The sequence below is a fragment of the Macrobrachium rosenbergii genome, chromosome 56, assembly GCF_040412425.1.
Source record: "Macrobrachium rosenbergii isolate ZJJX-2024 chromosome 56, ASM4041242v1, whole genome shotgun sequence".
NCBI classification, from domain to species: Eukaryota; Metazoa; Arthropoda; class Malacostraca; order Decapoda; family Palaemonidae; genus Macrobrachium; species Macrobrachium rosenbergii.
This window is the reverse complement of record NC_089796.1, coordinates 40,454,899-40,480,663: the sequence shown is the minus strand read 5'-3', so window position 1 is coordinate 40,480,663 and position 25,765 is coordinate 40,454,899. Positions and strand designations below refer to the sequence as shown.

Here is a 25,765-nt window from a genome sequence, read left to right as displayed (position 1 = left end):
CCATGTTAAAGTAGCTTAGTATTAATGCGTTGGAAGCATTTTCCATTTTGCGTGGGGATAGAGTAAAGTAAAAGTTTTCCATTTCTTGCTGGGAGAATAGTAAAATAAACCAACTGTGCCGACCACTTGGATATCAACATACAAGCCCGAATGAAGGCTCGTATGTTATCTTCCGTGGGGAGTTATTAGAAAACAACCAGAAGCCGTGCACAGCGCGCATCACCCCCCCACCTAATTTACCCTTTGTTTATTGAGAACCGCATGGCCGATCGTATTTGACCTAGAAATCAGAGCCCAGTTATCAACATTCCGATCTGTCCTTTTTTTACCTGGAACAGATATTGAGATGACACAGATAAAAGGGGCCAGGAGGAGACTTAATGCCACTCCCTTAAGAAGCTTAGCCCAACTAATCTTCTTAAATGGACTTTCTAAAGGCAAATTAAGCTGCCTGAATTGTCTTACCTCCGCAGGAAACCTGGGAAGGGGCAACGGAATCGCTGCCCACCTGGCAAGTGACTCATCGTTTGCACACAGCCTACGCCTGGCCGAGGGCCTTATAAGGGAAAGACGGCAGTAGGCAAGGAAGCAGTTAGTTAGTTGTGGGGGCAGAAGTCATGCAGTAACAGCACATGGGCGATCGATAACTTTGCTGAGAGTCCATTCATTCTCCCCAGTCCGACTCCAGACTCCAGTCATCTTTGAGGGCACCGCCAAACGTGTGATCATCCCTCGTCCTTCTTCAGAGACCCGCTTTCCCTAAGGTAAAGTGTGAGAGAAGACTTTCAGTCACCATAGTTTGCCCTTTAGAAAGCTTGGAGTACCAGCATTTCACTTCTGTCCTTGTGCCAGTTTATCTAGTGCCATTTCCAATGTCCTGTGTTCGAGTGTAAAGTGGTCATTCATTCCTCGAGCCAGTGGCACCCTCAGTGCAAACTCGAGACTTATTCTGTGTTAAATTATCCCTTTACTGGCGTGTAATGTGTAAATCTCTCTTGCAGAGGGACCCATTCGCAGTGGACTCATGTTGGCCTGTGCCTTGCCTTTAATCAAGACTCCAGTAGAAGGATCTTCAGGAGTTGCAAGCCCTTTATCAATTTACTTATCCATTTTCCCTTCAAATGCTTGCTTTTGTAAATATAATTCTTTAATTTATCCCAAGTGTTTACGTAACATTTCCATGTGAAGTAGAGCCTGAAGCTCCTAAATTCTCCCCTTTTTCTTATTTTTTTTACGATTTCCCTTAAGCAAGTCAGAACTCTAAGGCCAGTTAAATAAAGTTTCCATTGCCTGCCTGTAAAATATCATAAACCCAGGGAAATACGTAAAAATAAAAATATATATATGTACACACACACATTATATATATATATATATATATATATATATATATATATATATATATATATATATATATATATATATATATATAATATATATATATATGTTTTATATATATATACACAAGGTGTTTGAAATTAGAGCCCCCTCTACAGCATAAACTAAAATTGATATGGACAAAAACAAAAGTAATTCAGAACAGGTATTTATTTAAGTTTCTCTCTGAGTATTTAATATTTTGAGTGGCCTCCATCTGCCTGTACCACAGCCTGCATTCTTGAGGGGTATGATTTCAGCAAATTGCAAAAAAGATGAGACTCAAACTCCATTTCCCTGATCACTTCGATCACCTCTCTTTACAGGTCGTCGAGGCTTGGTACACCATCTTAGTTCACTGTGCGCGCTTCAACACAATCCTTTAAGACACTACCAATGTTTTCACACACAGGTCAGGGGAGCTCCGTGGAAATTCACTTAATGAGAAGAAATCGATACCACTGTTTTGAAGCAGCTCCTGTGTCTGAAGAGCCTTGAAACATGGTGCCTTAACATGCAAAAATGTGACTTCTTCAACAGATAACACATTTTCAGGATCTTTGAGGAAAGGAAATACTCCACCAGTAAGCACAGTTTCTCTGAAGTATTCGTCATTCCATGACTGTCCTTTTTCTTTGATGATCCACATTAACTGTCTGGCTGTGAAACAGAAAATAATTCCCAAACATTCAGGAAATTTCACAACTTGGCGATAGCGCACGTCATCACTGATATCATCCAACCTTGCAGCCCAAATAATGTCATTTTTATGATTTGGCTTCCTGACTGTGTAAATCAAGAATTCATCTGATGTAGCAACATGGAGAAAGTCAGCTTCATCCCAATCTTTAAGAAATGAACCACAAAACCATGCACGGTCTTCTCTCTGTTGCTGAGTGATGTTGGGCTTGCTGATAACATGAAATGGCTTGATACCAGATTTTTTCAGCTCACGATATACAGCACTGTAACTTCTCTTCTTTCCCCTTTTTTGTTTCTAGTTCAAGCTCCAAATTACATAAAGGCTTTCTTGGTCTACCCACTGCCTCAGCAATGATGTATTTTGACTCCTGAGAAAGGACTTCAGGCTTTCCAAGATTCACACTCTTTTCAAGATGACAGTCATATGGATTTTTGTTCCAGTTTCTTTTAATAAAGGATTCATCTCTTTTAATGTATTTAACTATCCAGGAACATGAAATGAAGGATGCGCCAGCATCCCTGGCCTCTCTGAAGGTTATAGCCTGGATTCGTTCAATCCATCTGATTTCCTGTGAGTCGTTAGCCATGGCTGTATCAGACTCCGTCACTCAGTCTGAAAATATAAGAAATGTAAAATGAAAAAAAGCTTAATAGAAACTTAAAATAATGTACTTGGAGATAGGCTATAGCAGAAAACTTCATAACTTTCCATTTGTTCTGTAATTTTGAAACACCTGGTATATATATACAGTATATATATATATATATATATATATATATATATATATATATATATATATATATATATATATATATATATATATATATATGTATACTTTTATTATATTGATCTATTATCATCATAATATATAAAAAAAAGATCATCCCAACATTTTTAATTGTTTTACTGATGTAAAATTACCTCTGTTTCTCTCTCTCTCTCTCTCTCTCTCTCTCTCTCTCTCTCTCTCTCTCTCTCTCTCTCTCTCTCTCTTTTGATGGAATATGAGTTACTGTATCAGTAACATAAAAATAAGAAACCAAAACCCCAGAAAGTTCACGAAGCCATCAAATGAGCGCATGCATACATATGTACATGTTACAGTTTTTTTTTTTGCTTTGATTTAGGCTCCATGACGACACACTATTGACTGGAAGGGTTGTAAGTAGCCAATCACACAGCAGGACACCAGCTTTCCTGGTTGCTGATTGGCTTGTAGCATGATGCGCTATTGGGTGGAAGGGTTGAAAGTAGCCAATCACACTGCAGGGTACCAGCTTTGCTAGTAGCTGATTGACTTGTAGGTCATATGCTTTGTGAGGGAGTTTCCTCTCTTTGTTTATGATCAATTTTGGTTATTGTTTACTGATACTGTATATTCTTATAACCTAGTTTTGTGAATTAATCTTTATTTACCTTTGTATACATACTGTCACTAGTGTAATAAACACTGTTAACGTGCATATGTATTTTTGTTCTCTCTCTCTCTCTCTCTCTCTCTCTCTCTCTCTCTCTCTCTCTCTCTCTCTCTCTCTCTCTCTCTCTCTTAGGGGTAACTTGATTAGTTTCCATACTCAGCTGTAAGCCATATATTTTTAAGGGTAATGTTGTAGGATGACTTTGAAATGATATTATAGTGTTTTGGATGATAGTTTAAAGTATGATTTGGTGTTTGAACCATTAAAATAGGCAGCTATAAGCATTTTAGTTCAAAGTATACAGGGTACAGTATTTGTCAATTGAACTATTAAAATAAGCAGTTACAAGCATTTTTAGAGGTTGGTAACAATTTAACATGGAGTTTTGGTATTTGTGGTCCCTAACCCCCATGAATACTGGGGGTCAACTGTAATAATTTTTGTTAAGTGGGGGTGCCTCTTCCTTACTCTTGTTTCAGTCATTCATCAATGAAGTTTCAAACATATCAATGTGCATCTTTTGTAATGCTTCCAAGTAAAATTACTACTTTGCCATTTATAATTTTAGCAATGGCAGTTAAGAGTTAATGTTTGCAACACCTTGAGTCACTCCCAGTAAGACTATGCTGGAACTGTAACCACTAAAATGATTCCCCATGGATGCAGACTCCAGTTCAGTTAAATTTCAAAATACTACAACTGTTACTGATTCTTAGATTGTTAGGCTATAGTTACTTCTTGCTAACCTTGTTTCTACCAAGAATATTTTCACTATCAATAGCAGCAAAGATTTTTCAGTGTTAAAGTGCTTGACCCTTTGGTATTTCAGTCAACTTCAACTATATGTACAATCACTCAAAAAGGTTTTGCAACATATTTCAAAACTTTTCGGACAACAGCTAACAATAGCGACATCTGGCGCTATTTGGCAACTCAGTTGTAAGAGCATGAAACAACTGAGCACTAGTGGTGGGTCCGAGAAATTACCTGCAGTTTCCCTTAAACAGGGCTTTTTCTGATACTGCTTACTGTTGTCATATTTTACTTAATTAAAGGATTTACTATAATACTTCAGAGGTCATTGCTGTTCTTATGTTTTAGTATTTTCATCTCCAACTGCCATCACTATCGTTGTTTTATCTCCTTCATATGTGTGAACTTTGTAGACATAGGCCTACGACTGTTACAAGTTAAACTATCAGTCTTACTAATATCAACAAATACGACTTTTGTAAAGATTTGCTTCACATTATTATTAATTAAATTTCTGAATGACTAATCCTATGTATATTGTGAACTAGTGAAACTTAATATAAAATATACTGAACTAGACTAACAGATTTCACGTCTATTTTTGTAATACATAGAATATAAACGCACCCACATACATACATACATATATATATATATATATATATATATATATATATATATATATATATATATATATATATATATATATATAGAGATAGATAGATAGATATATAATGCCGTTATCATGTGTAATTTCTCATTTCTTTCATTGCTACTTAGGCCTATCATTTTGATGCCTCTTATGAAGTTAACTGAATATATAACGCCTATTTTTGTATTTCTTATTATCTAAGTTTCTAAAGAATTAAAATTAGCTAGAAGTTCAACATTAATTAAGTTAACGCTAAATGCCAGTATGCCAGCAGTGAAGAAGACTACCATGCTCATCAGTGGAGAATGTCTCCTCCTCATCACAAAAGATGACTCGTACAGAAATCATCGGCCACTGGATTTATATTATAACGCAAACCCTGGCCTCTATTCTTTGTGTTTCACTGATATGAAGTGTTTCTTGGCAGGAGTATGATGAAATAATATCTTGGTCTCATGTAGCCTGTTACGGATGGTTTGAGCAGCAACTTGAAGGGAGAGCGTAATGTTCTCTCTTTATAGCAACATCGGTTGTCAGGGGGGAGTTAGGCAGAGCTCCTTCAGTGATCATCCGATGATGACCTTAACAGTAGTTTTTACATTGAATTTATCATGTTTCCTCATTCTCTCTGTTGTTGTATCCCTCTATACATGGTTGTTTTATTTACGCTAAGCTGCCGAGCAATTTCTACGATAGAAACATTAGTCTTATCAAGCTAATGATTGTGGTGCGGATGAGTCTCTTGCCTAACCTACCGGTGCAAGTGACGTGACAGTTTAGTTTAACTTTCCTGCCCGAATGTGGAGTCACACGATAACATACGACGTTATGAGATTTTTTCTTTTTTGTTTTTGACAACGATAATGGTTGAATTCTTTTTTTATTTATTTATATATAATTTCATTGATGATTATTCAATATTATTTTATTAGTTCAATAAGCTTTTATCTGGATTCGAAATATAGTTTCTTCTTTGACTCTTTTGCCCATTCATCTGAAGTGAAATTTTTCAAAATGTTTCGTCATTTTTCGTAATATGAATTTTTCACTCACCATTCTTTTTTATATTGTTAACCGTATGATTAATAACCAAAATCGAATAAGAAAATTACATTTCCTTGTAAATATCAAAAGAACAAATTACTGTTAGGTGAACGAAAACTTCTGGAACATGTTGCAAAACATTTTTGAGTGACTGTACCTGTCCTGTTTTGTGTAAAGAAATAGTCTGACCTCGGGTCACTTGTAAATTTTGTACTGGCGTCTGCATATATGCCGACATCCACACGCCACTTTATAAGCGGGTCACTTCATCAATAAACCAGCAGTACTTGTCTTCCTGCTCTTTCTTTAGCACCTCTCACAGTGGTGACCCCCGGATTGGTTCCTGGAGTCACAATATAAGTGTTCATGAGTTATGGTACTCACTTCTGTGGCGTCAAATAACAGATCTTCCAGTGGCATTCCTTAAGCACTGCACAACAAGCAAATCATACTCAGCCACAAAATGAAGTCCCCCCCGTGATTGTCTGTTCCTCTGATAATATACCATTAGAGAGTCCAACACACATATGCACTCACTTAATTACTTCTCCCTGGAAATGTGACGACACCGGTTCAATGTTCGAAGATCACACTGTCTCCACACACTTAAGCCATGGTCAGGAAAGCACAAGTGCATGCGTCAGATACCTGCTGTATCTAACTGTGTAAACCTCCAATGTCGACACAATTACACCAGTAGCGGATGTGGCTCTGCTAGGCCAGCACATAGTTCATCACAGACTTAATAGGAGGCCAGTCCACCTACCTCTGGGCGGCCCCCGTCCAGGTATGATAACTGTCCAATCGAAAGTTCAGTAAGGGCCAGCTCCAAAATCATAGCAAACCATGTGTACTAGATACGAAAATTATTTGTCTCGTATAGAAGATAGTTATTCCAATACCCAGTTCAATGTAGAACGAATCACGTCACATCTTGCATTCTTGATGGTCTAACTATTCTGCATGGCTTGCAACTGTACAAGCCCATGCTTCTCTTCACATTTTGAATTCCTGGCGATCCAACTATGCTGAGCGGCTTGTGACTGCACAAGTCCATGTTGAAAGCGGCGCCCCCGAATCCTCTGCGCCAAAGAGATGTCTCCCAGCAACGACGGCGATTTGTAGGTGTCCTGCCTGACATCTCTCCATATGTAACTTGTATCAATTGACACTCATAGAAGTCATTCATAAGGCGCTGCTGTGAGGAAGTGGTGTATAACGTAAGTCGGTCATGTCAACAGTCAACCCAAAAGGTACCTAGTCTCCACGCTATGCCATACTATTACTGAACCATTGAAACCAATAAGGAAAGGTCATATGATAAAACTATGAAACAATTCCAAGTTACTAACCGGAATTTCCACAATCAACCCCCTATCAGGTACACTAACTTTAGGATACTACCCATACAAATTCTTCCCAATAAAAATTACCAGAGAACCATATCGATATACTGAATTCATTAAAGGCAATTCTAAATATCCGAGAGGTAAAATATCTCCCAAAAATTCCCCTTAGAAGAAGCAACCACTGACAATATTCAACAAGGTAGTTTGACAGGACGACAAAGCCACCATAATATTTTAAACCTCGCCCCATTCTATGAGCAAATTAGCAACTGACGTACTAGCAATTGCTCCTATGATCATAACAACAACAATTACCAATGGCGCGGCCCTCTTACTCCTTCTAGAAGAGAAGTGAAAAATCTAAATTTGGAAGTCATATTAAAGTCTTCCTAATCCTGTCTTGAACTCTAACTGATTTGTCCAAACTCGTACCAGGTCAGAAAGATTCTGTCTGATATACAAATTACCCCCTCCCCCCAAACAAAAAAAAACCTAAGCAACCGAACTTTATTCTGAAACTCTACACCCAAAGATATTGCGTCAGACAACAGCTACACATCATAATATTCTTACATAATAACACATGGGCCTAACCTCACTACGAAATTACAGCTACACATCATAATATTCTTACATAATAACACATGGGCCTAACCTCACTACAAAATTACAGCTACACATCATAATATTCTTACATAATAACACATGGGCTAACCTCACTGCACTTACAGCTACACATCATAATATTCTTACATAATAACACATGGGCCTAACCTCACTACGAAATTACAGCTACACATCATAATATTCTTACATAATAACACATGGGCCTAACCTCACTACGAAATTACAGCTACACATCATAATATTCTTACATAATAACACATGGGCCTAACCTCACTACGAAATTACAGCTACACATCATAATATTCTTACATAATAACACATGGGCCTAACTCACTACGAAATTACAGCTACACATCATAATATTCTTACATAATAACACATGGGCCTAACCTCACTACGAAATTAGCCCATGCCACGACTCCCAGTCATGTGAATACGAGACTTTAGCATAAAAAACAAAACAAAGAATCTCAAAGATACCCGATCTCGAAACGGGAAAGAAAAACCCCCCCAAAAAAACACAAACCCATATATCAATTAAACCCTATGTTATTTTGCACTTAATTTTAACTAAGTATTGCAACACACAAGAGCAAAAAACTGAACTCGGACAATTAAAGATTTGTATAATTCTATGGACCAACGTCCTCCCCAGTTAAAAAAACTACAAGTCACGCCCCATTGAAAACCCATAAAAAAAACAAAGAGAGAGAAAGGGAGAAAAAAAAAAAAAAAATTATCATAACCATAGTACAACACAGGAATTAACTCATAAGATTCTCATTAATCTGTCTTTTTAATTTTAGATATATGTGTCAGCCGAGACATGCCCGTATTCTCATCTAGAACAACAAATCTATTCCCCTTCATTACTTCTACAACACGAAAAGGACCTTCAAATTTAGGACCTAGCTTATAGTTTAACTGATTCCTGACATTTATTTTCACAAATACCCACAGCAACTTTAACTCTATCTGGCTTTTGCTGACTTCTATCTACCATATCCCATTTTCATTTCAAGATTTCTAACAAGACGTGCATATCTCTCTTTCGCTGTCAACATGAGCGCCCTAACCATCTCATTCCCTGATGGAATAGGCAACAAATTGAATGTACCCTGCGCAGGGTAACCAAACAGCGCTTCATTGGGAGACATTCCAATGGTATCACTAACCATGGAATTAATGCTATGCTGCACCTGTGGAATATATCGATCCCAATTCACATCATTTCCACCTACGGTCATCCGAAGAGCTTCAATGACCATCCTATTTGCCTGTTAGCTTCTGGTCTATAGGGAATAATAGAGACCTCCCGAATGCTCATTATACCCACAAGACACTAACGTCTTGCTCACAAATTCTCTCCCATTATCTGTAATCAGCACCTCACGAACCCCATAACGACAAATATACCCATTAAAGAATGTGACTGCCACCTCTTCCACTGTTTTATGCTTCAACGGAAAAATCTCTATGAACTAGTTAACTCGTCAATAACCACCAACAGGTGCCTATGGCCATAACTAGATTCACAGAAATTGCTTAAAAGGTCCATATGGACCCTGGCCCAAGTCCTGCTAGGAATTGGAAATGAACCCAATTTACAAGAAATGACCCTTGGCTTACACGCATTACAAACTGAACAATCCATTACAAAGTCTTCCACTGATGTGAACATATTCTCCTGAAAGAATTGTCCCCGTATATTCTGATACGTCTTCTCAATACCCAAATGAGGACTGCCAGACCTACAGTGAACAATATCCAGAACCGTAGGTACTAAACTTCTAGGAACAACTATCTGAGTTGTATCACCCTTATCCTCACTATTCCTCAGTCTATACCTAATCTTCTTAACTAAAAAATTACCTTCTAATTCAAGCCCTGCAAAAGGCAGCTTATAACCCTTCCTAACTAGTTCCCCTCTAAGAAACACTTTTGTGTCTGCTAAAATCTCATCTTCATCCTGCTTAGCTTCTACTAAACTAATATCCCAGTCTATTCACTCCTCAGATACATAACATACATGAGTACCATCTGCATCTGAAAAACTTCTACTAAGGGTGCCTGCTACAACATTATGTCCACCCTCTATACACCTAAGCTTAGCATCAAAATCCCTGATTGTCAGATACCACCTAGCCCTTTTTAGGGAAAGATCCAGCTTATTAAAAAGATCCAACAATGGCTTATGATCTGTAAGAACCTCTACTTGACTGCCCATTATGAGCATCTTAAATAGTACTAAACTAGACACCACAGCAAAGGCCTCTTTGTCCACTACCAACCATAACCGTTCATTACTACCCCGTGTCTTAATTTTCCTACTGTAAAATGCAATCGGATGGAATCTTCCACCGAACTTCTGCATAAGGCATGTCCCTATACCATCATAACTAGCATCCATTACCAACGTGAAAGGACGTTCCAAACCAGGAAACTTCAACACTGGGGATTCACTTAGGCATACTTAATCTTCTGAAAAGCTACTTGCTGTCCATCTTCCCATACAAATTGCACCATTAACCCCTCCCTAACATGCAGGACCTACTGAAGCCGTACTTCCAACTCGATGATATCCTAAAAACCACCATCATCACGCCTTTCAGGAGCTACACATTTTTCTATTCCACTTTTGGTCTCAGGAACGCAGGTGCCACATTCCAGTGCCTGATGGACACCATCTTGGGAGATCTGCCTTTCTGCATCTGCTACACTGACGACATTCTCATCTTCTCCAGGTCCCCAGAGGAACACCTTCACCATGTCCGCGCCATCATGAAACACCTGCAGGACAGCGGATTAGTTGTCAGGTTCGACAAGTGCATTTTCGGGAAAGAGAAAGTAGACTTCCTTGGCCATGAGATTTCCTCAGCAAGAGTGTGTCCCACGGCTTCTAAAGTAAAAGCTATAGAAAATTTCCCAGAACCACAAACCATCAAGGCCCTTCAGGAGTTTCTTGGGATGATAAACTACTAATGGCACTTCATCCCAGATATTGCCCGTGTAATGGGAAAATTATTCCTTTAATTATTATTGATTTATTTATGAATTGATTCATCATCCTCCTCTAATATCTTTACTGTTGTAGGAGTGATTGGGACTATAAAATGTTTTCATTTTTGTTGTGGACGTCGAATGCATAGCAGTGTAGCCAGTCCCTTGATTTGTTTTTTCTTTCACACTGAGTATGGGAGTGCTGTCCTGAATCTTTCGTCTGCATACTGGTAACACTAAAAAAACATGTACGGGACGAGAATGCTGTTGGTGTGGGAAGGATGTCAACTGGTCCACCCTTCATTTTGGCTATTTTACCAAATTATTAATACAAATTATTATCTGTCCCTTGCAACAGACAAGGATTTAAGTGCAGAGTTGCATGCCCAGTCGAACGTGATTGCAACGCCTTAACTTGGAAAATTTTCATTGTCGTGAAAGATGCTTCACATTCATTAGTTGTAGTGAAATTTTGCTGTGTTAGTTTGAATTGTAACTTAGCATTTGATAGGGTTGTAAAACGTAAAAAAAAATAGTTATAAGTATTTTGTTTATGCAAAGTTTTTATAAATACCAGTGCCAAAAGGGTACCACAAAATGGCCGTCCTACAGGGCATCTTGGGGTCACCCCTACCTCTCTCATGGAAATTTCCACTGCCGATCACGATCTTAGACTAGGCTATACAGTAATTTAAGAAGGCCTACCCTAGACTAATCCTGTTTGAATGAGGAATTATGACTATTTTTGTTACAAATAGTTTAGGCTATATATATATGTAAATCTTGGAAAACTTAATTACACAGGACTTAGCCTGTACCCTCATTAAACTAACCTAATTTTGTGGCCTATTGTAACCTAGTCAAAAATCATCCATGTAAACTTTGCATAGGCTATCCTTAACGATTTCTGAAGAGGCCTAGCCTAGACTATATCCTGTTGAAAGGCACCTTAGCCTAATTTTACCTCGTTTTAGTTTAAGTTTTTCTCAGAACTCTTTCAGGTAGCCTAATCCATTGACATGTGTTGTGTACAAACATTTATTACTGTGTGGAGTTGGGTATCAAATGATTTATACCTTACTGTGAATTAATTGATTCCAAGACTGCTCAACATTTGATACTCATCCTATTGTGAAGGAAAGGCAATTCCCATAGTATGTAGTTGATAATTTTTTTTGAGGTCTCTCAATATAAAGAGTTATTTTTTGTTGTTTTAAACTGTTCAATTATATTGTTTTTCTTGAAATCAAGATTAAATAAAAGGAATATTTTCAGGAATCTAGTCCAGGAGTTCTGAAGTCTATGTAAATTGACCTAGTCCAGGAGTTCTGAAGAATGTGTAAATTAATGTAGTCCAGGAGTTCTGAAGAATATGTCAATTAACCAAGTCCAGGAGACTAAGCCTAGGAGAATTTTAGCATGATGTAATGAGTAATAAAGAAAAGAACTGAGGACCAGGGATTTTCTTCAATACCACCTTACCCTTACCACCTAAAATGGAAATCAGCACTTCAATCATCTCCCAGTGGGAAGACATCACTTGGCCTCATCAGTAATAAGACCCATACACCTAAGGAGTACCATGTAATAGCAGGTAGGGCAGGCCTACTCTAATTCCCAGGCAGCGTAAATGTCAGTAATCTGCACACCCACCCTGTCAACTATGACATGGTACCTACCATTCTCCAACCCATCTCCAGGCAAGAAGACTGGTGACAGTGCATGTGTTTAGTAGTAATAGTATTATTATCGTATCTTAATGTCTTGGAGGGGAAAAAATTCCTCCGTGACGCCCGCATCATGTACCCCCTGACGTCAGTCCTGAAGGGGAAACCAAAAATACTAACATGGGAAGCTCTGCAGCAGCAGGCATTCATTCAAATGAAAAGGGCCCTCTCCGGTGCCACCACCTTAACTCACCACAACATCGCCGCTGCCCTCAGGTTGACAACGGACTCCAGCAACATCGCCTGCAGTGCAGTGCTCTAACAGCTGGCAAACTGCACGCCCCAGCCCTTGGTCTTCTTCAGGCTCAAGTTTTTGCCAGCTGAGACCCGCTGCAGCGCCTTCGACAGAGAGCTGCTGGCTATCTACCAGGCTGTGAGGTGCTTCAAGTACCTGCTGGAGGGAACTGAATTCACAATCCTAACAGATCACAAACCCTTTGTTCACGCATTTGCAAAGCAGGGGGACGCGTGGTCTGCAAGGCAACAGCGTCACCTGATCGCCATCCCCAAATTCGATTGCACCATCAACTACATTCTTGGCAAGAAAAACCCAGTGGGCAAGGAGCTGCATCCCATGCCAGACAAGCAAAACATCCTAGCACACAGAGTCCGGGATTGGCGATTTTCCCCAGCCTGACGAAGACGTAGGAGCAGGAGTGTAAGGCAGGTGGGGTGTAGGTGATGGTTCTGTCAATGAAAGTCTTGTGGCAGGGCACAAACTTCTGTGCGAGTTCCCTCAACCTTGAGAGGGGGGTGTCGGTGCTGTCAGCCAACAGCGGGAAGAATTCTCCGGGGACAGCCAGTGTTTCCCCATAGACTTTCTCAGAGGGGAGGCATTGCCACTTGCTTTCAGTGCGGTGCGGAGACCCAGCAGGATTCAGGGCAGCTGTTCCTTCCACCTCTCTTCGGTGCAGCATGCCATGAGAGCTGCTTTAAGAGAGTGGTGCGCCCTCTAGACCATGCCATTCGCTGCAGGGTTGTATGCATTGTGCTGTGTAGAATTGTACCCATCAGCAGTGCCAAGGAGACCCAGAGCTCTGACAGGAAGCAAGACCCCTGTCCATAGTGATGCTGTCTGGCACTCTGAAGCGGCTGATCCAACTGGAGAGGAGGGCCTCTGTGCATGATGGTGTTAATGCCTTATCCATGGGGGTTGCTTTGGGCCAGGGAATGGAGCGGTCTATGATCGTCAGGAGGTATGGCTCCCCCCGACTGCGGAAGGTGCCTGACAACGTCGATGGTTTGTGGTCAGTCCTAGCTTCAAACTTCCTACCAAGTAAAAAATATCTAACGCCCTACAGGGGGGCCCCACCGAGTCATCAAGCGAGCCAGCAAAGCATTCATCCTCGACATCCACAGGCGGGAGGACTGGATCACCATCGACAGACTGAAACTCGCATTCCTGTTGGACAGCGAAGTATGCGAAGAAGAAGGCAGGTGCTCCAGAGTCCCCCCTCAATACCTGCCTGCAGATGCACCCACTTCCCAACCAAGGCAGGGCCCGGGGTGGCCCAGGATACTCATCCAGCCAACCCCAGGTGTCAGCTCCACCCCGCACCCACAGTTCTCCAGAAGCAGGGGCCCACTCCGACTGCCCCAGCGTGTGAGTAATGTTATTTCATCCAATAATTGCTACTCTAATTATTGTCTTGGGGTGGGGAGTATTTGTAAGGGCGTCAAATCACCTGTCCTTTCTTGTGTTTCTCCCTTCATATGTACACTAATCACGCCATGTATGTTACCTGTCATTATTTCAGATTTTTTATGTACCTCATCTTATGCATCATTGTATGGCCTTTCCACCAGTATGTATATCTACCTTTTATATACCCTGTAACAAATATTGTATGTATTTTTATGCTTGTCAGAAAACACTCAAATTCTGTATGGATGTAGTGGGGGGCCTTGGGTCACCCGCTACCTTTCTGTCCGCTTTTTGCTTGATAGACACTTGTCGAGAATAATAAAGAATCAGTCTCTTTTTTGACATTTCTCCTGAACCTCACAAAATGTGTTAGGTAAGGTTTCTGTAGATGTTGATTATAATTATCATAATGTCAGTCAGATTTTTTATGTTGTTGAAAAAAAGAATTCAAAACTCTGTGGTAAAGATTTAATGGGTAAAATTGGTATTTACAGTACTTGATGGGCATGGTTAATTCACCTAAAGTAAATAAGACTGACAGAAATGTTTAGGATTTGTTTGGTAACTACAAGGTGGACCCTAAGAAACCAATTGTAGGTTTGGTTGCCAAAATTCATGTGAAAGATGATTCAGTACCCAAGTTTACAAAGCACAAAACTGTTCCTTTTCATTATAAGTGAATGGTTGAAGATGCTTTGCTGACTTATGTTAATGATGATATAATTCAGTCTGTCAGTTCAACTGAATGGGCAGTTCCTATTGTTACTGTTATGAAATCTGATAACTCTGTTCGTATTTGTGGTGATTTCAAGGAGTTGAATCAATTTCTAGGTTGTGATCAGTATCCATTACCAAAGATTGATGAATTATTAGCAGAGATTGGTAAAGGGAAAGTATTTTCCACTACTGATTTAAAAAATGCTTACTTACAAATACCAGTGGATGAAAAGAGCCAGAAGTACTTGGTAATTAATACCCATAAGGGTTTGTTTAAGTTTAAAAGGTTACCTTTTGGCCTTTCTTCTTCCCCTGCTATTTTTCAAAGGTTTGTTGCTGGTTTGCTATCAGATGTTGATGGTGTTGGTGCATATTTAGATTATATAATTACCAATGGAGAAACTGAAGAGGAGCATGACCTTAGATTTAGTAAAATCTTAGATATTTTGCAAGAGCACAATATTCAGATTAATAAGAAAAAGTCTGCTGTCAAGGTATCTTCATTAGAATATTTGGCTTATCATATTTTTGGAGAAGGTGTCAGACCTGCTAACAAGGTTCAAGCTATATTAGATGTTCCAGCTCCCACTTCTGTTGCAGAAGTTCAGTCATTTCTTGGTATGTTATGTATTACTGTAAGTTTATCCAGAATTTCTCTAGTAAGTATGCTCCCTTGTGTGACCTGTTCAAAAAGAATGCAAAGTTCAAATGGAGTAAAACTGAACAAAATGCTTTTGACACTGTGAAAAAAAAATTTGGCTGAAAGTCCATTGTTACGTAATTATGATGGAGAAAGCATTGATTGTGGAAGTTGATGCTTCACCCATTGGAACTGGTGATGTTTTGTTACAGAAAATTAATAAAATTGATAGGAAAGAGGTTCCTGTATATTTTGTGAGTAAAAACTTACATCAGCTGAACAGAACTATGCTCTAATAGATCGAAAAGGCCTTGAATTAGTTTTTGTTTTAAATAGCGTTAGATATTTTTTACTTGGTAGGAAGTTTAAAGCTAGGACTGACCACAAACCATTACTTGGCTTATTTGGTAAAGAACGTCAAATTCCACACCATATTCAGCGTTGGGCTTTACTGTTGTCTCAGTATGATTTGACCTTATCTATAAGGCAGGCAGAGAGAATGTTGTGGCAGATGCACTTAGTAAGTTGCCTATTAAGGATGATAGCCTACTGAGTTTCATACCCCTGTTGAATATATTAAGCTTGTATAAGCAGTTGATTTTGACGATATTTCTTTTGAGGGTATACAGAGATGTACTAGAAGGGATGAAGTTTTAAATCAAAATCATTCAGTGTATTAAGTTTGGTTGGTCTAAAGGGGATTCAAGATTGTCTGAGTATGGCTCCGTGAAAACTGATCTTAGTTTATATGACGATGTACAGTAGTACTGTATAGAAACAGACTTGTCATACCCACTCTATTGAGGTGTAAAGTGTTGGATCACTTACATAGCGGTCATAATGGTATAAATGTCATGAAAGCAGAAGCTAGGAATTGGGTTTGGTGGCCTAAGATTGATCAAGATTTTGCAGAGGTTACAAAGAGTTGTCATATTTGTTATACTAATTACCAACCAAATCAAGCTCCTGTTCTTTCTTAGCAGTCACCTGGTAAAGTATGGTCTAGATTACACATAGATTAGCTGGACCTGTGGATAATAAGTATTTTCTTTTGACTATAGTCATGCATTTTCTAAGTTTATGGGTGTCCATGTTACTTCCTCAACGACATCAAATGTTACTATGGAGTTGCTTAGGAAAAACTTTTCTAATTTTGGTATTCCAGACGAAATTGTATCAGATAACGCACTATATTTTGTCTCTGAAGAGATTAAGGCTTTTTATAAGAAAAATGGCGTATGTCTTATAACTCCTGCAACATTTAATCCTTCATGAAATGGATTAACTGAGCGAGCTGTGAGGACTTTTAAAGAAGGCTTGAAGAAATATAAGAGTGGATCTTTAAACACTAGGCTTTGTAGATTCTTGTACAATTATGGAAAAAGCTCACATTCTAGTACTGGAAAGTCACCTGCTGAACTATTGTTTTGTTGTTCCTTTAAAACAATCATTGTACCACTTAAGGTACATTCTAAGAGAAATAGAGATTTTGAAGTTTTGTCAAAGAAATTGTTCTCTAAGGAAACTCCTAAGTATAATGTTAGAGATGCAGTGTTGGCAAAAAGTTTTGGAAAAGGAGAGCCCTGGGTTGACGGAAAAGTTTCAGAAGTTTTAAGAGTAGAAAATTATCTTGTGCAATTACTTTTGGAAATATGTTCTGGAAGAGACACCATGACCAATTAATGCCTAGGTTTACTAGTAATCTTGTTAATCCAACTAAAGATTCTTTCTCACATGTTGTTTCATCTAGTAGTGTAGATGAATCTTTTAACGATAATCTACCTGCAGCCTCAGAAGGTTGTGGAGACTCTTCTGTTAATGATATATCATGTACTGTTCAAAAGGATGAATCATGCGTACCCCATACTCCAGTTTTAAGGAGATCAAGCAGAGCTGTTAAACCCCCTGATAGATTAAATTTGTGAAGATTTATTTTTTGCTCATGATGAGTTTTTCTTGGTGCTTATTGTTTAGTTTTATGATTTCTCTTGGAGAAAGGAACTGTTGTGTATTAACCTTGCATAGGACATTGCACATGTTGAAGCACTGCTTGTCTTGGGTGCATTGTGGGTTGTTGTGAGGAGAGAAGCCCGCCAGTATTGGTAGCATCAAGATGTAGCATGACATAACCATTAAAACCAACGGTTAGCCAGCTGTATTATTAACCCTCTACCTCGGGCCACCATGTAATAGTGACCTATTACCATATCAGCACCCTGAACAGTATCAGACTAAGTAAATATGTGGAATGGTCACAAATATCCATAATGTACTTACGTTTGTAAAATATCTACGGTGGTGTATAAACACTGATCACACTACATATATATATACATTTTCTTTGTCCTTTGTGAGGAGGCAGCCTTTTAACTTCTGAATTTCATTGTCGAACCTTGGTTTCGCTGCCAAGTTGGGCAGCCAGTCACAGAGCATCCTTGTAGTCCAGTCACTTGCTTATATGTCACATGCATCACCTATCACTTGGTCTGGGTTATCTGCTAAGGCTACCTCCCGTAACTACTTTTCCCTCCACAAGTCAAATCAGTGGACTTTGGACATCCTACTGTGTGAGTTAAACTTTACAGCATCATGAATTTCTTGATAAGCCAAGGCAAATGTAAAAATATTTTAATCCGAATTGTATTTTTATCAGCTGAGTGATAAGGACATCAGCAATATGGTAATGTTTTAATCTAAAAAAAAAACCTTGACAAGTTTGCTGAAAAAAAGCCTCACGGCACCTTCTTATAGTCCTAGTCATCAATGCATTTCGCAAGGGTTTTACGTCTGATATCTGGAAATGAGACAGTGAGCTTCAAACCTAAAATCTATAATGATTTATTAATGAACTGCAAAAGTAAAGAATGTTTGTATTGTCACATTAAACTAGTTTATAATCTAATCCAATCACTTACTTCACTACAGTTTCTCTCACTGTGGTTAGGCTGAAGATGGTACTTGAAGCCAGGTAATCCCTGAGGTTGATAACCCTTACACAGAGGCAGATACGCCTGGAAAGATGCATATTTAATTGCATGAATGTTTCATATTTTTAAATTAGGTATGGTATCAAGGTATCAAAAAATCAAACAACAGTAAAATGCCAAGACTCAATACTTTCATTGTTTGCATATGATACGGAACGCTACCTACTAACACTTCCTGCAGTTCGCCCTACAACAGACTTATTATTGTGTTTGCTTGTGAAGGCTGACAAGCAAGCATAGGCAAATAATAAAAAAAAACTTAAGTTACCCCCTTATTTTCATGTTTTTTTTTTATTCATAATACGCTTATAAATAATCATAAACTAAAGAAAAACATTTAAGTGATCTACATTTTGACATTGATACAAACCTTACACAATGCTTCATTTCTACAGAAATGACACTACAGTCACTGTTAGCTGCCATTGTACAAATCTGACTAAAAAGTTTCTTTCGCTTATTTCATTTTAGCCAATTATACCCATAGGGGAAAGCTTTTTCACATCACTTTAACAAATGTTGGGCAATTTTAAGTCACCACTCACTGTCAAAGCATAATTTATGACATCATTGTTTTCTTTTTTACAGTTTTCTGTAGCACCGTTTTCTGTTGCAGTTTTGAGAATTAAAAAAAAGTTTAATTTCCTCTTGTTCGAGAAACTTTATATTTATATAAATTAATTTCATACAAACGAGTAAGTTTGAATTTAAGAAACATTCATCTATTAAGAATATCGAAATTTTATTGATTATAGTTATGCTTGAAAGCATGCTAGTTAAGATTTTCTGAGAGATTTTACATAAACTGTTTATTTAGGATATTTCCAGACTGCCGGATTTGATATGGATTGCACCAGAAACATCTCGACTTGAGAAAAACTACATATAATGGCCAAAGAACCAGAGAGAGAGTAGCAGACAGACAGAAGGAATAGGAAATCCTGATATCATCTACTGTCTCAAGCAAACCCCCCCCTGGGAAGCCACATCTTTTAGATGACTTATCCTCTTGGGTGCACGAAAGGGCTGACATGTGGTTTCACGAAAATCCAGTGAATACGAAAGTGCATGGACTAAAGTGAAGGTTTCTCAAAAGCAGAATTGCACATTTCTTTCTTTTCTTATGGTGGTGGATGCTGATAAAAAAAAAAAAACATATTTATTCATATTGGTCTCATGATGTGGTTTTTTTGGAGGAAACCCAATATTTTCAAAGGAAGTGATGAAACGAAATTGTTTCCTTTCAATAATGAAATTCCTTAAATTTTCATCGGCTTCACAAGTAAACTTAAGTGACCCAGGATTGAGCCACATTTGGATTTACTTAAGTCTCGTTCAAAGTCTTTATGTCATCCACTAAACATTTGGCTGTGAATGAAGCTTTGATTTTACGAAATGGATGACTCTGTTTTCGCCAGTTTATCAAGACCAAGAGATCCCGTTTTGTATAAAAATATTTATCTTATGCTCCTCAGATAAACAGTGGGATGGCTATTCTTGGAATTGCAAAATTTATTATGGCAAAAGTAATTTCAAGGTCAATGGCCCTGCTGCTGCACACCTTTCAGTATCTGGGAACAAAGTTATCCATTTGACGGATGATTTATCAGACCAAGGACACCATGTTGTAGCTGATAACTGGTATACCAGTCTGCGCCTGTTAATACCTTTTGACGCAAAATACAATGTTTACTGGAGTTGTGTAGTGGCAGGGGGCCTCCCAAAATGGTCATGGATGAAAAGCTAGAAAGGCATCAGTCGGCATTTGCTACAAAAGGCAACGCCCTAGCTGTAAAATGCAAGGATAAAAAAAGAAGTTCCATTCCTCGCCATGAAACAGATGACTGATGTGATAAAAAAACAAAAACAAATTTTGGAAATAAAATAGTTTTTCCATACGTCCCTCCACATTCATTGGTATGATGATAAAATGGGGAGAGCTGATCTTGTATGGCCTAGTGAGCAGCACCCTTGCCATTCAATTGAAAGACCTGGGTTCGATCCTGATGTGAGTCAGAAATTTATTTCTGTTCCACACATGATTGTGCGTTGATTACTTCTTTCTTATTCACTCAGAAGGGATGATTCGAATGAAATGCTGTCAATTGGGTCATTGCTGAGTCAGGAAGTTGGGGAAAACAGGATGGTATGCAAGTAGTTAGCTTGCCTGGTAATTCCTTGGGTGCACTTGCCCTCAGGTTCCAACTTCTTTTATCATTTGTATGGCCTAGTGGGTAGCACCCTTGCCTTTCAATTGAAAGACCTGGGTTCGATCCTGATGTGAGTCAGAAATTTATATATATATATATATATATATATATATATATATATATATATATATATATATATATATATATATATATATATATATATATATATATATATATATATATGTGTATGTATATATTATACCCCTTAAAACAGATTCAGTATTTTGTGTAGAAATACTTATGTAACGTGTCTTTGCGATCTATCTTCAGGAGAACATGGAACCTCGACCCTGGTCCTACTCCCTGAACACTCACCCACACTGATCCCCCTCTGACACTTACCCATACAGATCCCTCTCTCTCTCTCTCTCTCTCTCTCGAACAGTACAAAGATCTCTTTTCCTCGAAAACCATCCTCACAAAGAAATGAAATGGATCATCTAAGGAAACACAATCTTTCCTACAAAAATAGATTTATTATTTAAAGCAACCCAACAAGTAATGAATAAACAAAGCAAAGATTAAACTGCATAATGAATGAGTTATCAAGTCAAAATAATCTAACTCTGATTAAAAAGTCTTACGACGGCTAAAAGCCTTTAAACTCAAAAACTCTCACATACTCCATCTTAGACACTATAAGTCTAGTCTCAAAAGTCTACCACATGAGAGATATCGACATTGCAAAGGTTGCATTTGTCCTCTCTATAACCACACCAAATCCACCGACATCTGTCGAAAGAATTAAGCACAATAGTAATCTCCCAAAAACACAAGTGCAAAACATAATAATGAAAAGTGTAAAATCCATGGTTAAATAATGGTAAGCAACGAAAACACAATAAAACAGAATATGAAAGTGGCATGAATGATTATGTTCAACTTTCCACACAAGTTCATAAATGTCTTAAAACATGGTAAAAATCATAAGTTCACAGTTCACACAGAACTTTACCTTATTCTGCCAGTTCTAAGAGATTGCAACACTCAAAGCTAATGTCTTGACGATCTCGCTCTAGCTTCGCTAATGAACGATCGGACTTATTTTTGGGCAGAATTAGACACAAAATCTAGATTTTCTAATGTACGAACTTATGTACCCACATACCAACTCGGTCATCTGACTCGCATACCAGAGCCAATATTGTGTGTTCATCAAGCAAACGGCTGAAGTAACCAAACTATTTGCTGAATGCAATGATTTGGCGACTGTCGGTTTGACCTAGTACCATCTCACAGCTATTTTTCCTTCATCACACCATATAACACAGTAATGCTAAAACGGCCATATTTTTCTAAAATATATATATATATATATATATATATATATATATATATATATATATATATATATATATATATATATACACACACATATATATATAATATATATATATATATATATATATATATATATATATATATATATATATATATATATATATATATATATATATATATATATATATATATATATATATATATATATATATATATATATATATATATATATATATATATATATATATATATATATATGTATATATATATATATATATATATATATATATATATATATATATATATATATATATATATATATATATATATATTAACTTTATCACATACACAATTGTTCTGTGCATTAGTAGAATTACTAAAAGGAACTCAAACTGGATGGTATCTAATGGAGTATTTATTCACAAAAAGTTACAAGCTTTCTTGGACAAACAGTCCACATTATCAAGTATCTGTACCTATATATATATATATATATATATATATATATATATATATATATATATATATATATATATATATATATATATATATATATACAGTATATATAGTTAGGTTTTTCAGTTGTTAATTTGAAACAGCCTTGTTTCATTTGTTAACCTGCACTCCTGTTTTGTGTGAGGAGGCGAGGTTACGTTCGTCTCCCTCTCTTTTTCTTCCTCAGTCAGGTTTTGGAAGGCAGATCGACAGGTTCTCGTGATGCAGTTGAGAACAAGCAGCAGCACTTTTTGATATGGCAGGTGTGGGTCAACTGCTGATGTCAAGGAGGACGTCAACCCGGCTTCTGAGGTCGAGGTGGTGACCAAACCATGGTTACCAGCTTTGAGGAGATATTATCCTTCTGGGGCAGCGAAGTGGCTGTCGCATCGACTCTGTCGTGGTCTTAGGTGATGTCTCGGCAGCGTGCGATGGTCGACCTCGAGGATCGTGGATTGGGCCTCTGGATGATTACTGTTTATGATTTTTATTTCATTTAGATATGTTGGAGGAGCAGTGTATGGCTCTTGAGCAATCATTACGTTGGTTTATTTCACTGTGTGATGTATGATTGTTCATTACCTGTTTATTTATTAGTAAGGAGCAAGAGTATGGCTCATCTGTGATGAGCAAGTGTATGGCTCGTATTATTGTTATTGGTTGTTATGGTAATTTGTGATGAGCAACTGTATGGCTTGTATTATTATTGATTATTATTGTTAATGATTTATTGGTAATGAATAAGTGTACATTTAAATGGTTATTGGATTATTGCTGCTGTGTAACGTGTTTATTCTGTTAATTGTAGATTTAGTTAAAGTTAATTGAATTTATTTGTAATTTATGATAATGAATCTATCTGAGGAGAAAGCAACTGCAGAAGCACAAGCTCGAACCGGCCTATACGGGACCATATCGTGTGAAAGAGATCAAACACACCACTGTGGTTATTCAACATATCCGCACTGGGACCGTAAGCGAGCAACACCTGTCACACCTGCGTGCAGTGCTTGAGGACAGCCTAATGTTCCACACCAACAAACCGGTACCCCACTACCCGGGACTGGTTGGGTATTTGGGAGAAGAGCCAGTGGAACCCGCAAGTGAGCAGGTGGGGCCATGCTGACAGCACAAAAGCGTGCTCACGAGTCCGTGTCATAAGTGAATGCTATTGCTAAGTGAATGAGAGGGGTCAGTGATCAAAATCTGTAATTGTCGTCCCATGCGAAATCAGAGATATACGAAGAGTTTTAATGTTGTGATGTTTCTTGTTTTGTGTTTTTGATTTTTCCAATTATTTTGAGTGTCAGTGTCATTGCCTGTGTATCATATTCCTGTGTTTAAATTTTTTTTTTAAATTGTGGTTGTGTTAATTTTGTTTTTGCAACGTTTTCTTTGTTCAGCTTTCATTTTTTTGTTGTTGTTCCTTACTTTGTGTTTAATAATATATCAACCAAAATGTCGCATTTTCTGTAAGATTTCTTTTGTGCTACGTTCACACAGGTGTTGGAATTTTTGGCAAAGATCTATGATTTTTCGTTATTATTATTTTGTGTAGCTGTCTAAAGGTAAACTGATGCTATGAAATTATGTTTTTTGTTTGTTTTGTTAAAAATTTCACTGCTTTTATGGTATGTTGTTGTGCCTAAATTGCCAAATTATTTTTTTTGTGTCCAGTTCTTTCAGGAAAATTTTGTACAATTGCGGGATGCTATGTATTTAAAAATGTGATCCCATATTGTCATGATTGCCAATGCAGTGATAAAATGTATTATTTTCTTGTTATTGTTATGATCACCATTTTTTTTTTGTTTAGTAGGAGTGCAGGACTTGATCTTTTGAAAACTTTTTTATTTTTTTGGTATTGATCTGTTTCCAGGAAAGGTGAGGTTGGTAGGTTGATTCGCAAAACAGAAGAAATAAATAAATGAGTAAATAAAAGACAAAAATAATTTACAATTTTTTTTTATTGGTTGTAGGACATGTTCCATTCACTTGTAATTTTGGCTTGTACATGCGTCAGCTAGCCCACTTAGAGATAGTTAATTTTAATTAGTTAAATCAGTAACCGTGAGGGACGAGGCTCGTGGCAGGATCCAGGCGGGGTTGGCCGCAGCTTTGCGGGGACATGAAGGACTTGGGAGGGGAATGCTAAGCCCTTCTCGGTCCTTGTAAGAATTCCCTGGAGTCCTGATGCAGTCGCAGGATGCCATGACAGGACTGGTCAATGGTCACCTTCTCTCAGACCTAAAGGAAACCTTCCTCCCCCTGTAAGGGCGACAAATCGTGCCTTGTGTTTCTCCTTTCAGATGTACATTAATCACGTCATGTATATTACCTGTCTTTATTTCAGATTCTTTATGTACCTCATCTTATGCATCATTGTACGGCCTTTCTGCTGATATGTATATCCACCTTTTATATGCCATGTAACGAATATTGTATGTATTTTTATGCTTGTCAGAAAACAAATTCTGTATGGATGCAGCGGGGGCCCTCGGGTCGCCCGCTACCTTTCCGTCCGCTTTTTGTTATATAAACACCTGTCGAGAATAATAAAGACCCCGTTTCTCTTTTGACATTTCTCTTGAACCTCACACCCACAGAAACCCCCCCAAAGTTCGTTAGGACTCAGCGTCACCTTTGCTGGCACCGATTGGCTGATATTCCTAAGGAGAAGTGCCAGAGCCAATCATGTCCAAGAGAGAAGATCTCGGGGGCAGTGAGGTACTTGAGGGCTGGAGAAAGATGCCCAAAGGGCATCCCTTGGAAAGGGCAGAGTGGTTTTGCTGAAGTTAGGGGAAAGACGTACCTCCCCTCGCTGCCTTCGTCAGTTTCCCCCTCCGCCTCTAACTCGTGTTTACCGTAGATGTTAGTTTGCTTAGATACTTGGGCCCTTGTGTAAGTTTTAGATAATACAGATCATTGTTAATTTTATCCTGTGTCTTATTTAAGCATGACCCATATTACTGCAGTCGGACCAGTGTAAGTAGACCCCATGAGAGGTTGGGGCCATTTATATATATATATATATATATATATATATATATATATATATATATATATATATATATATATATATATATATATATATATACATACAAGTGAGTCAGGTCCAGGAGAAGAAACACTTAATATGA

General features: G+C 37.9%; 1 protein-coding gene across 1 annotated transcript in view; it reads right to left on the bottom strand.

The window, feature by feature from the left end:
- The window catches only part of LOC136836354 (VWFA and cache domain-containing protein 1-like), a 185,264-nt gene that overhangs the window by 106,737 nt on the left and 52,762 nt on the right, over positions 1-25,765 (bottom strand). The window contains exon 3 of the mRNA XM_067100538.1: positions 18,568-18,663. Within this exon, the coding sequence (XP_066956639.1) occupies positions 18,568-18,663 (96 nt within the window). The remainder of the gene's footprint in view (positions 1-18,567; positions 18,664-25,765) is intronic.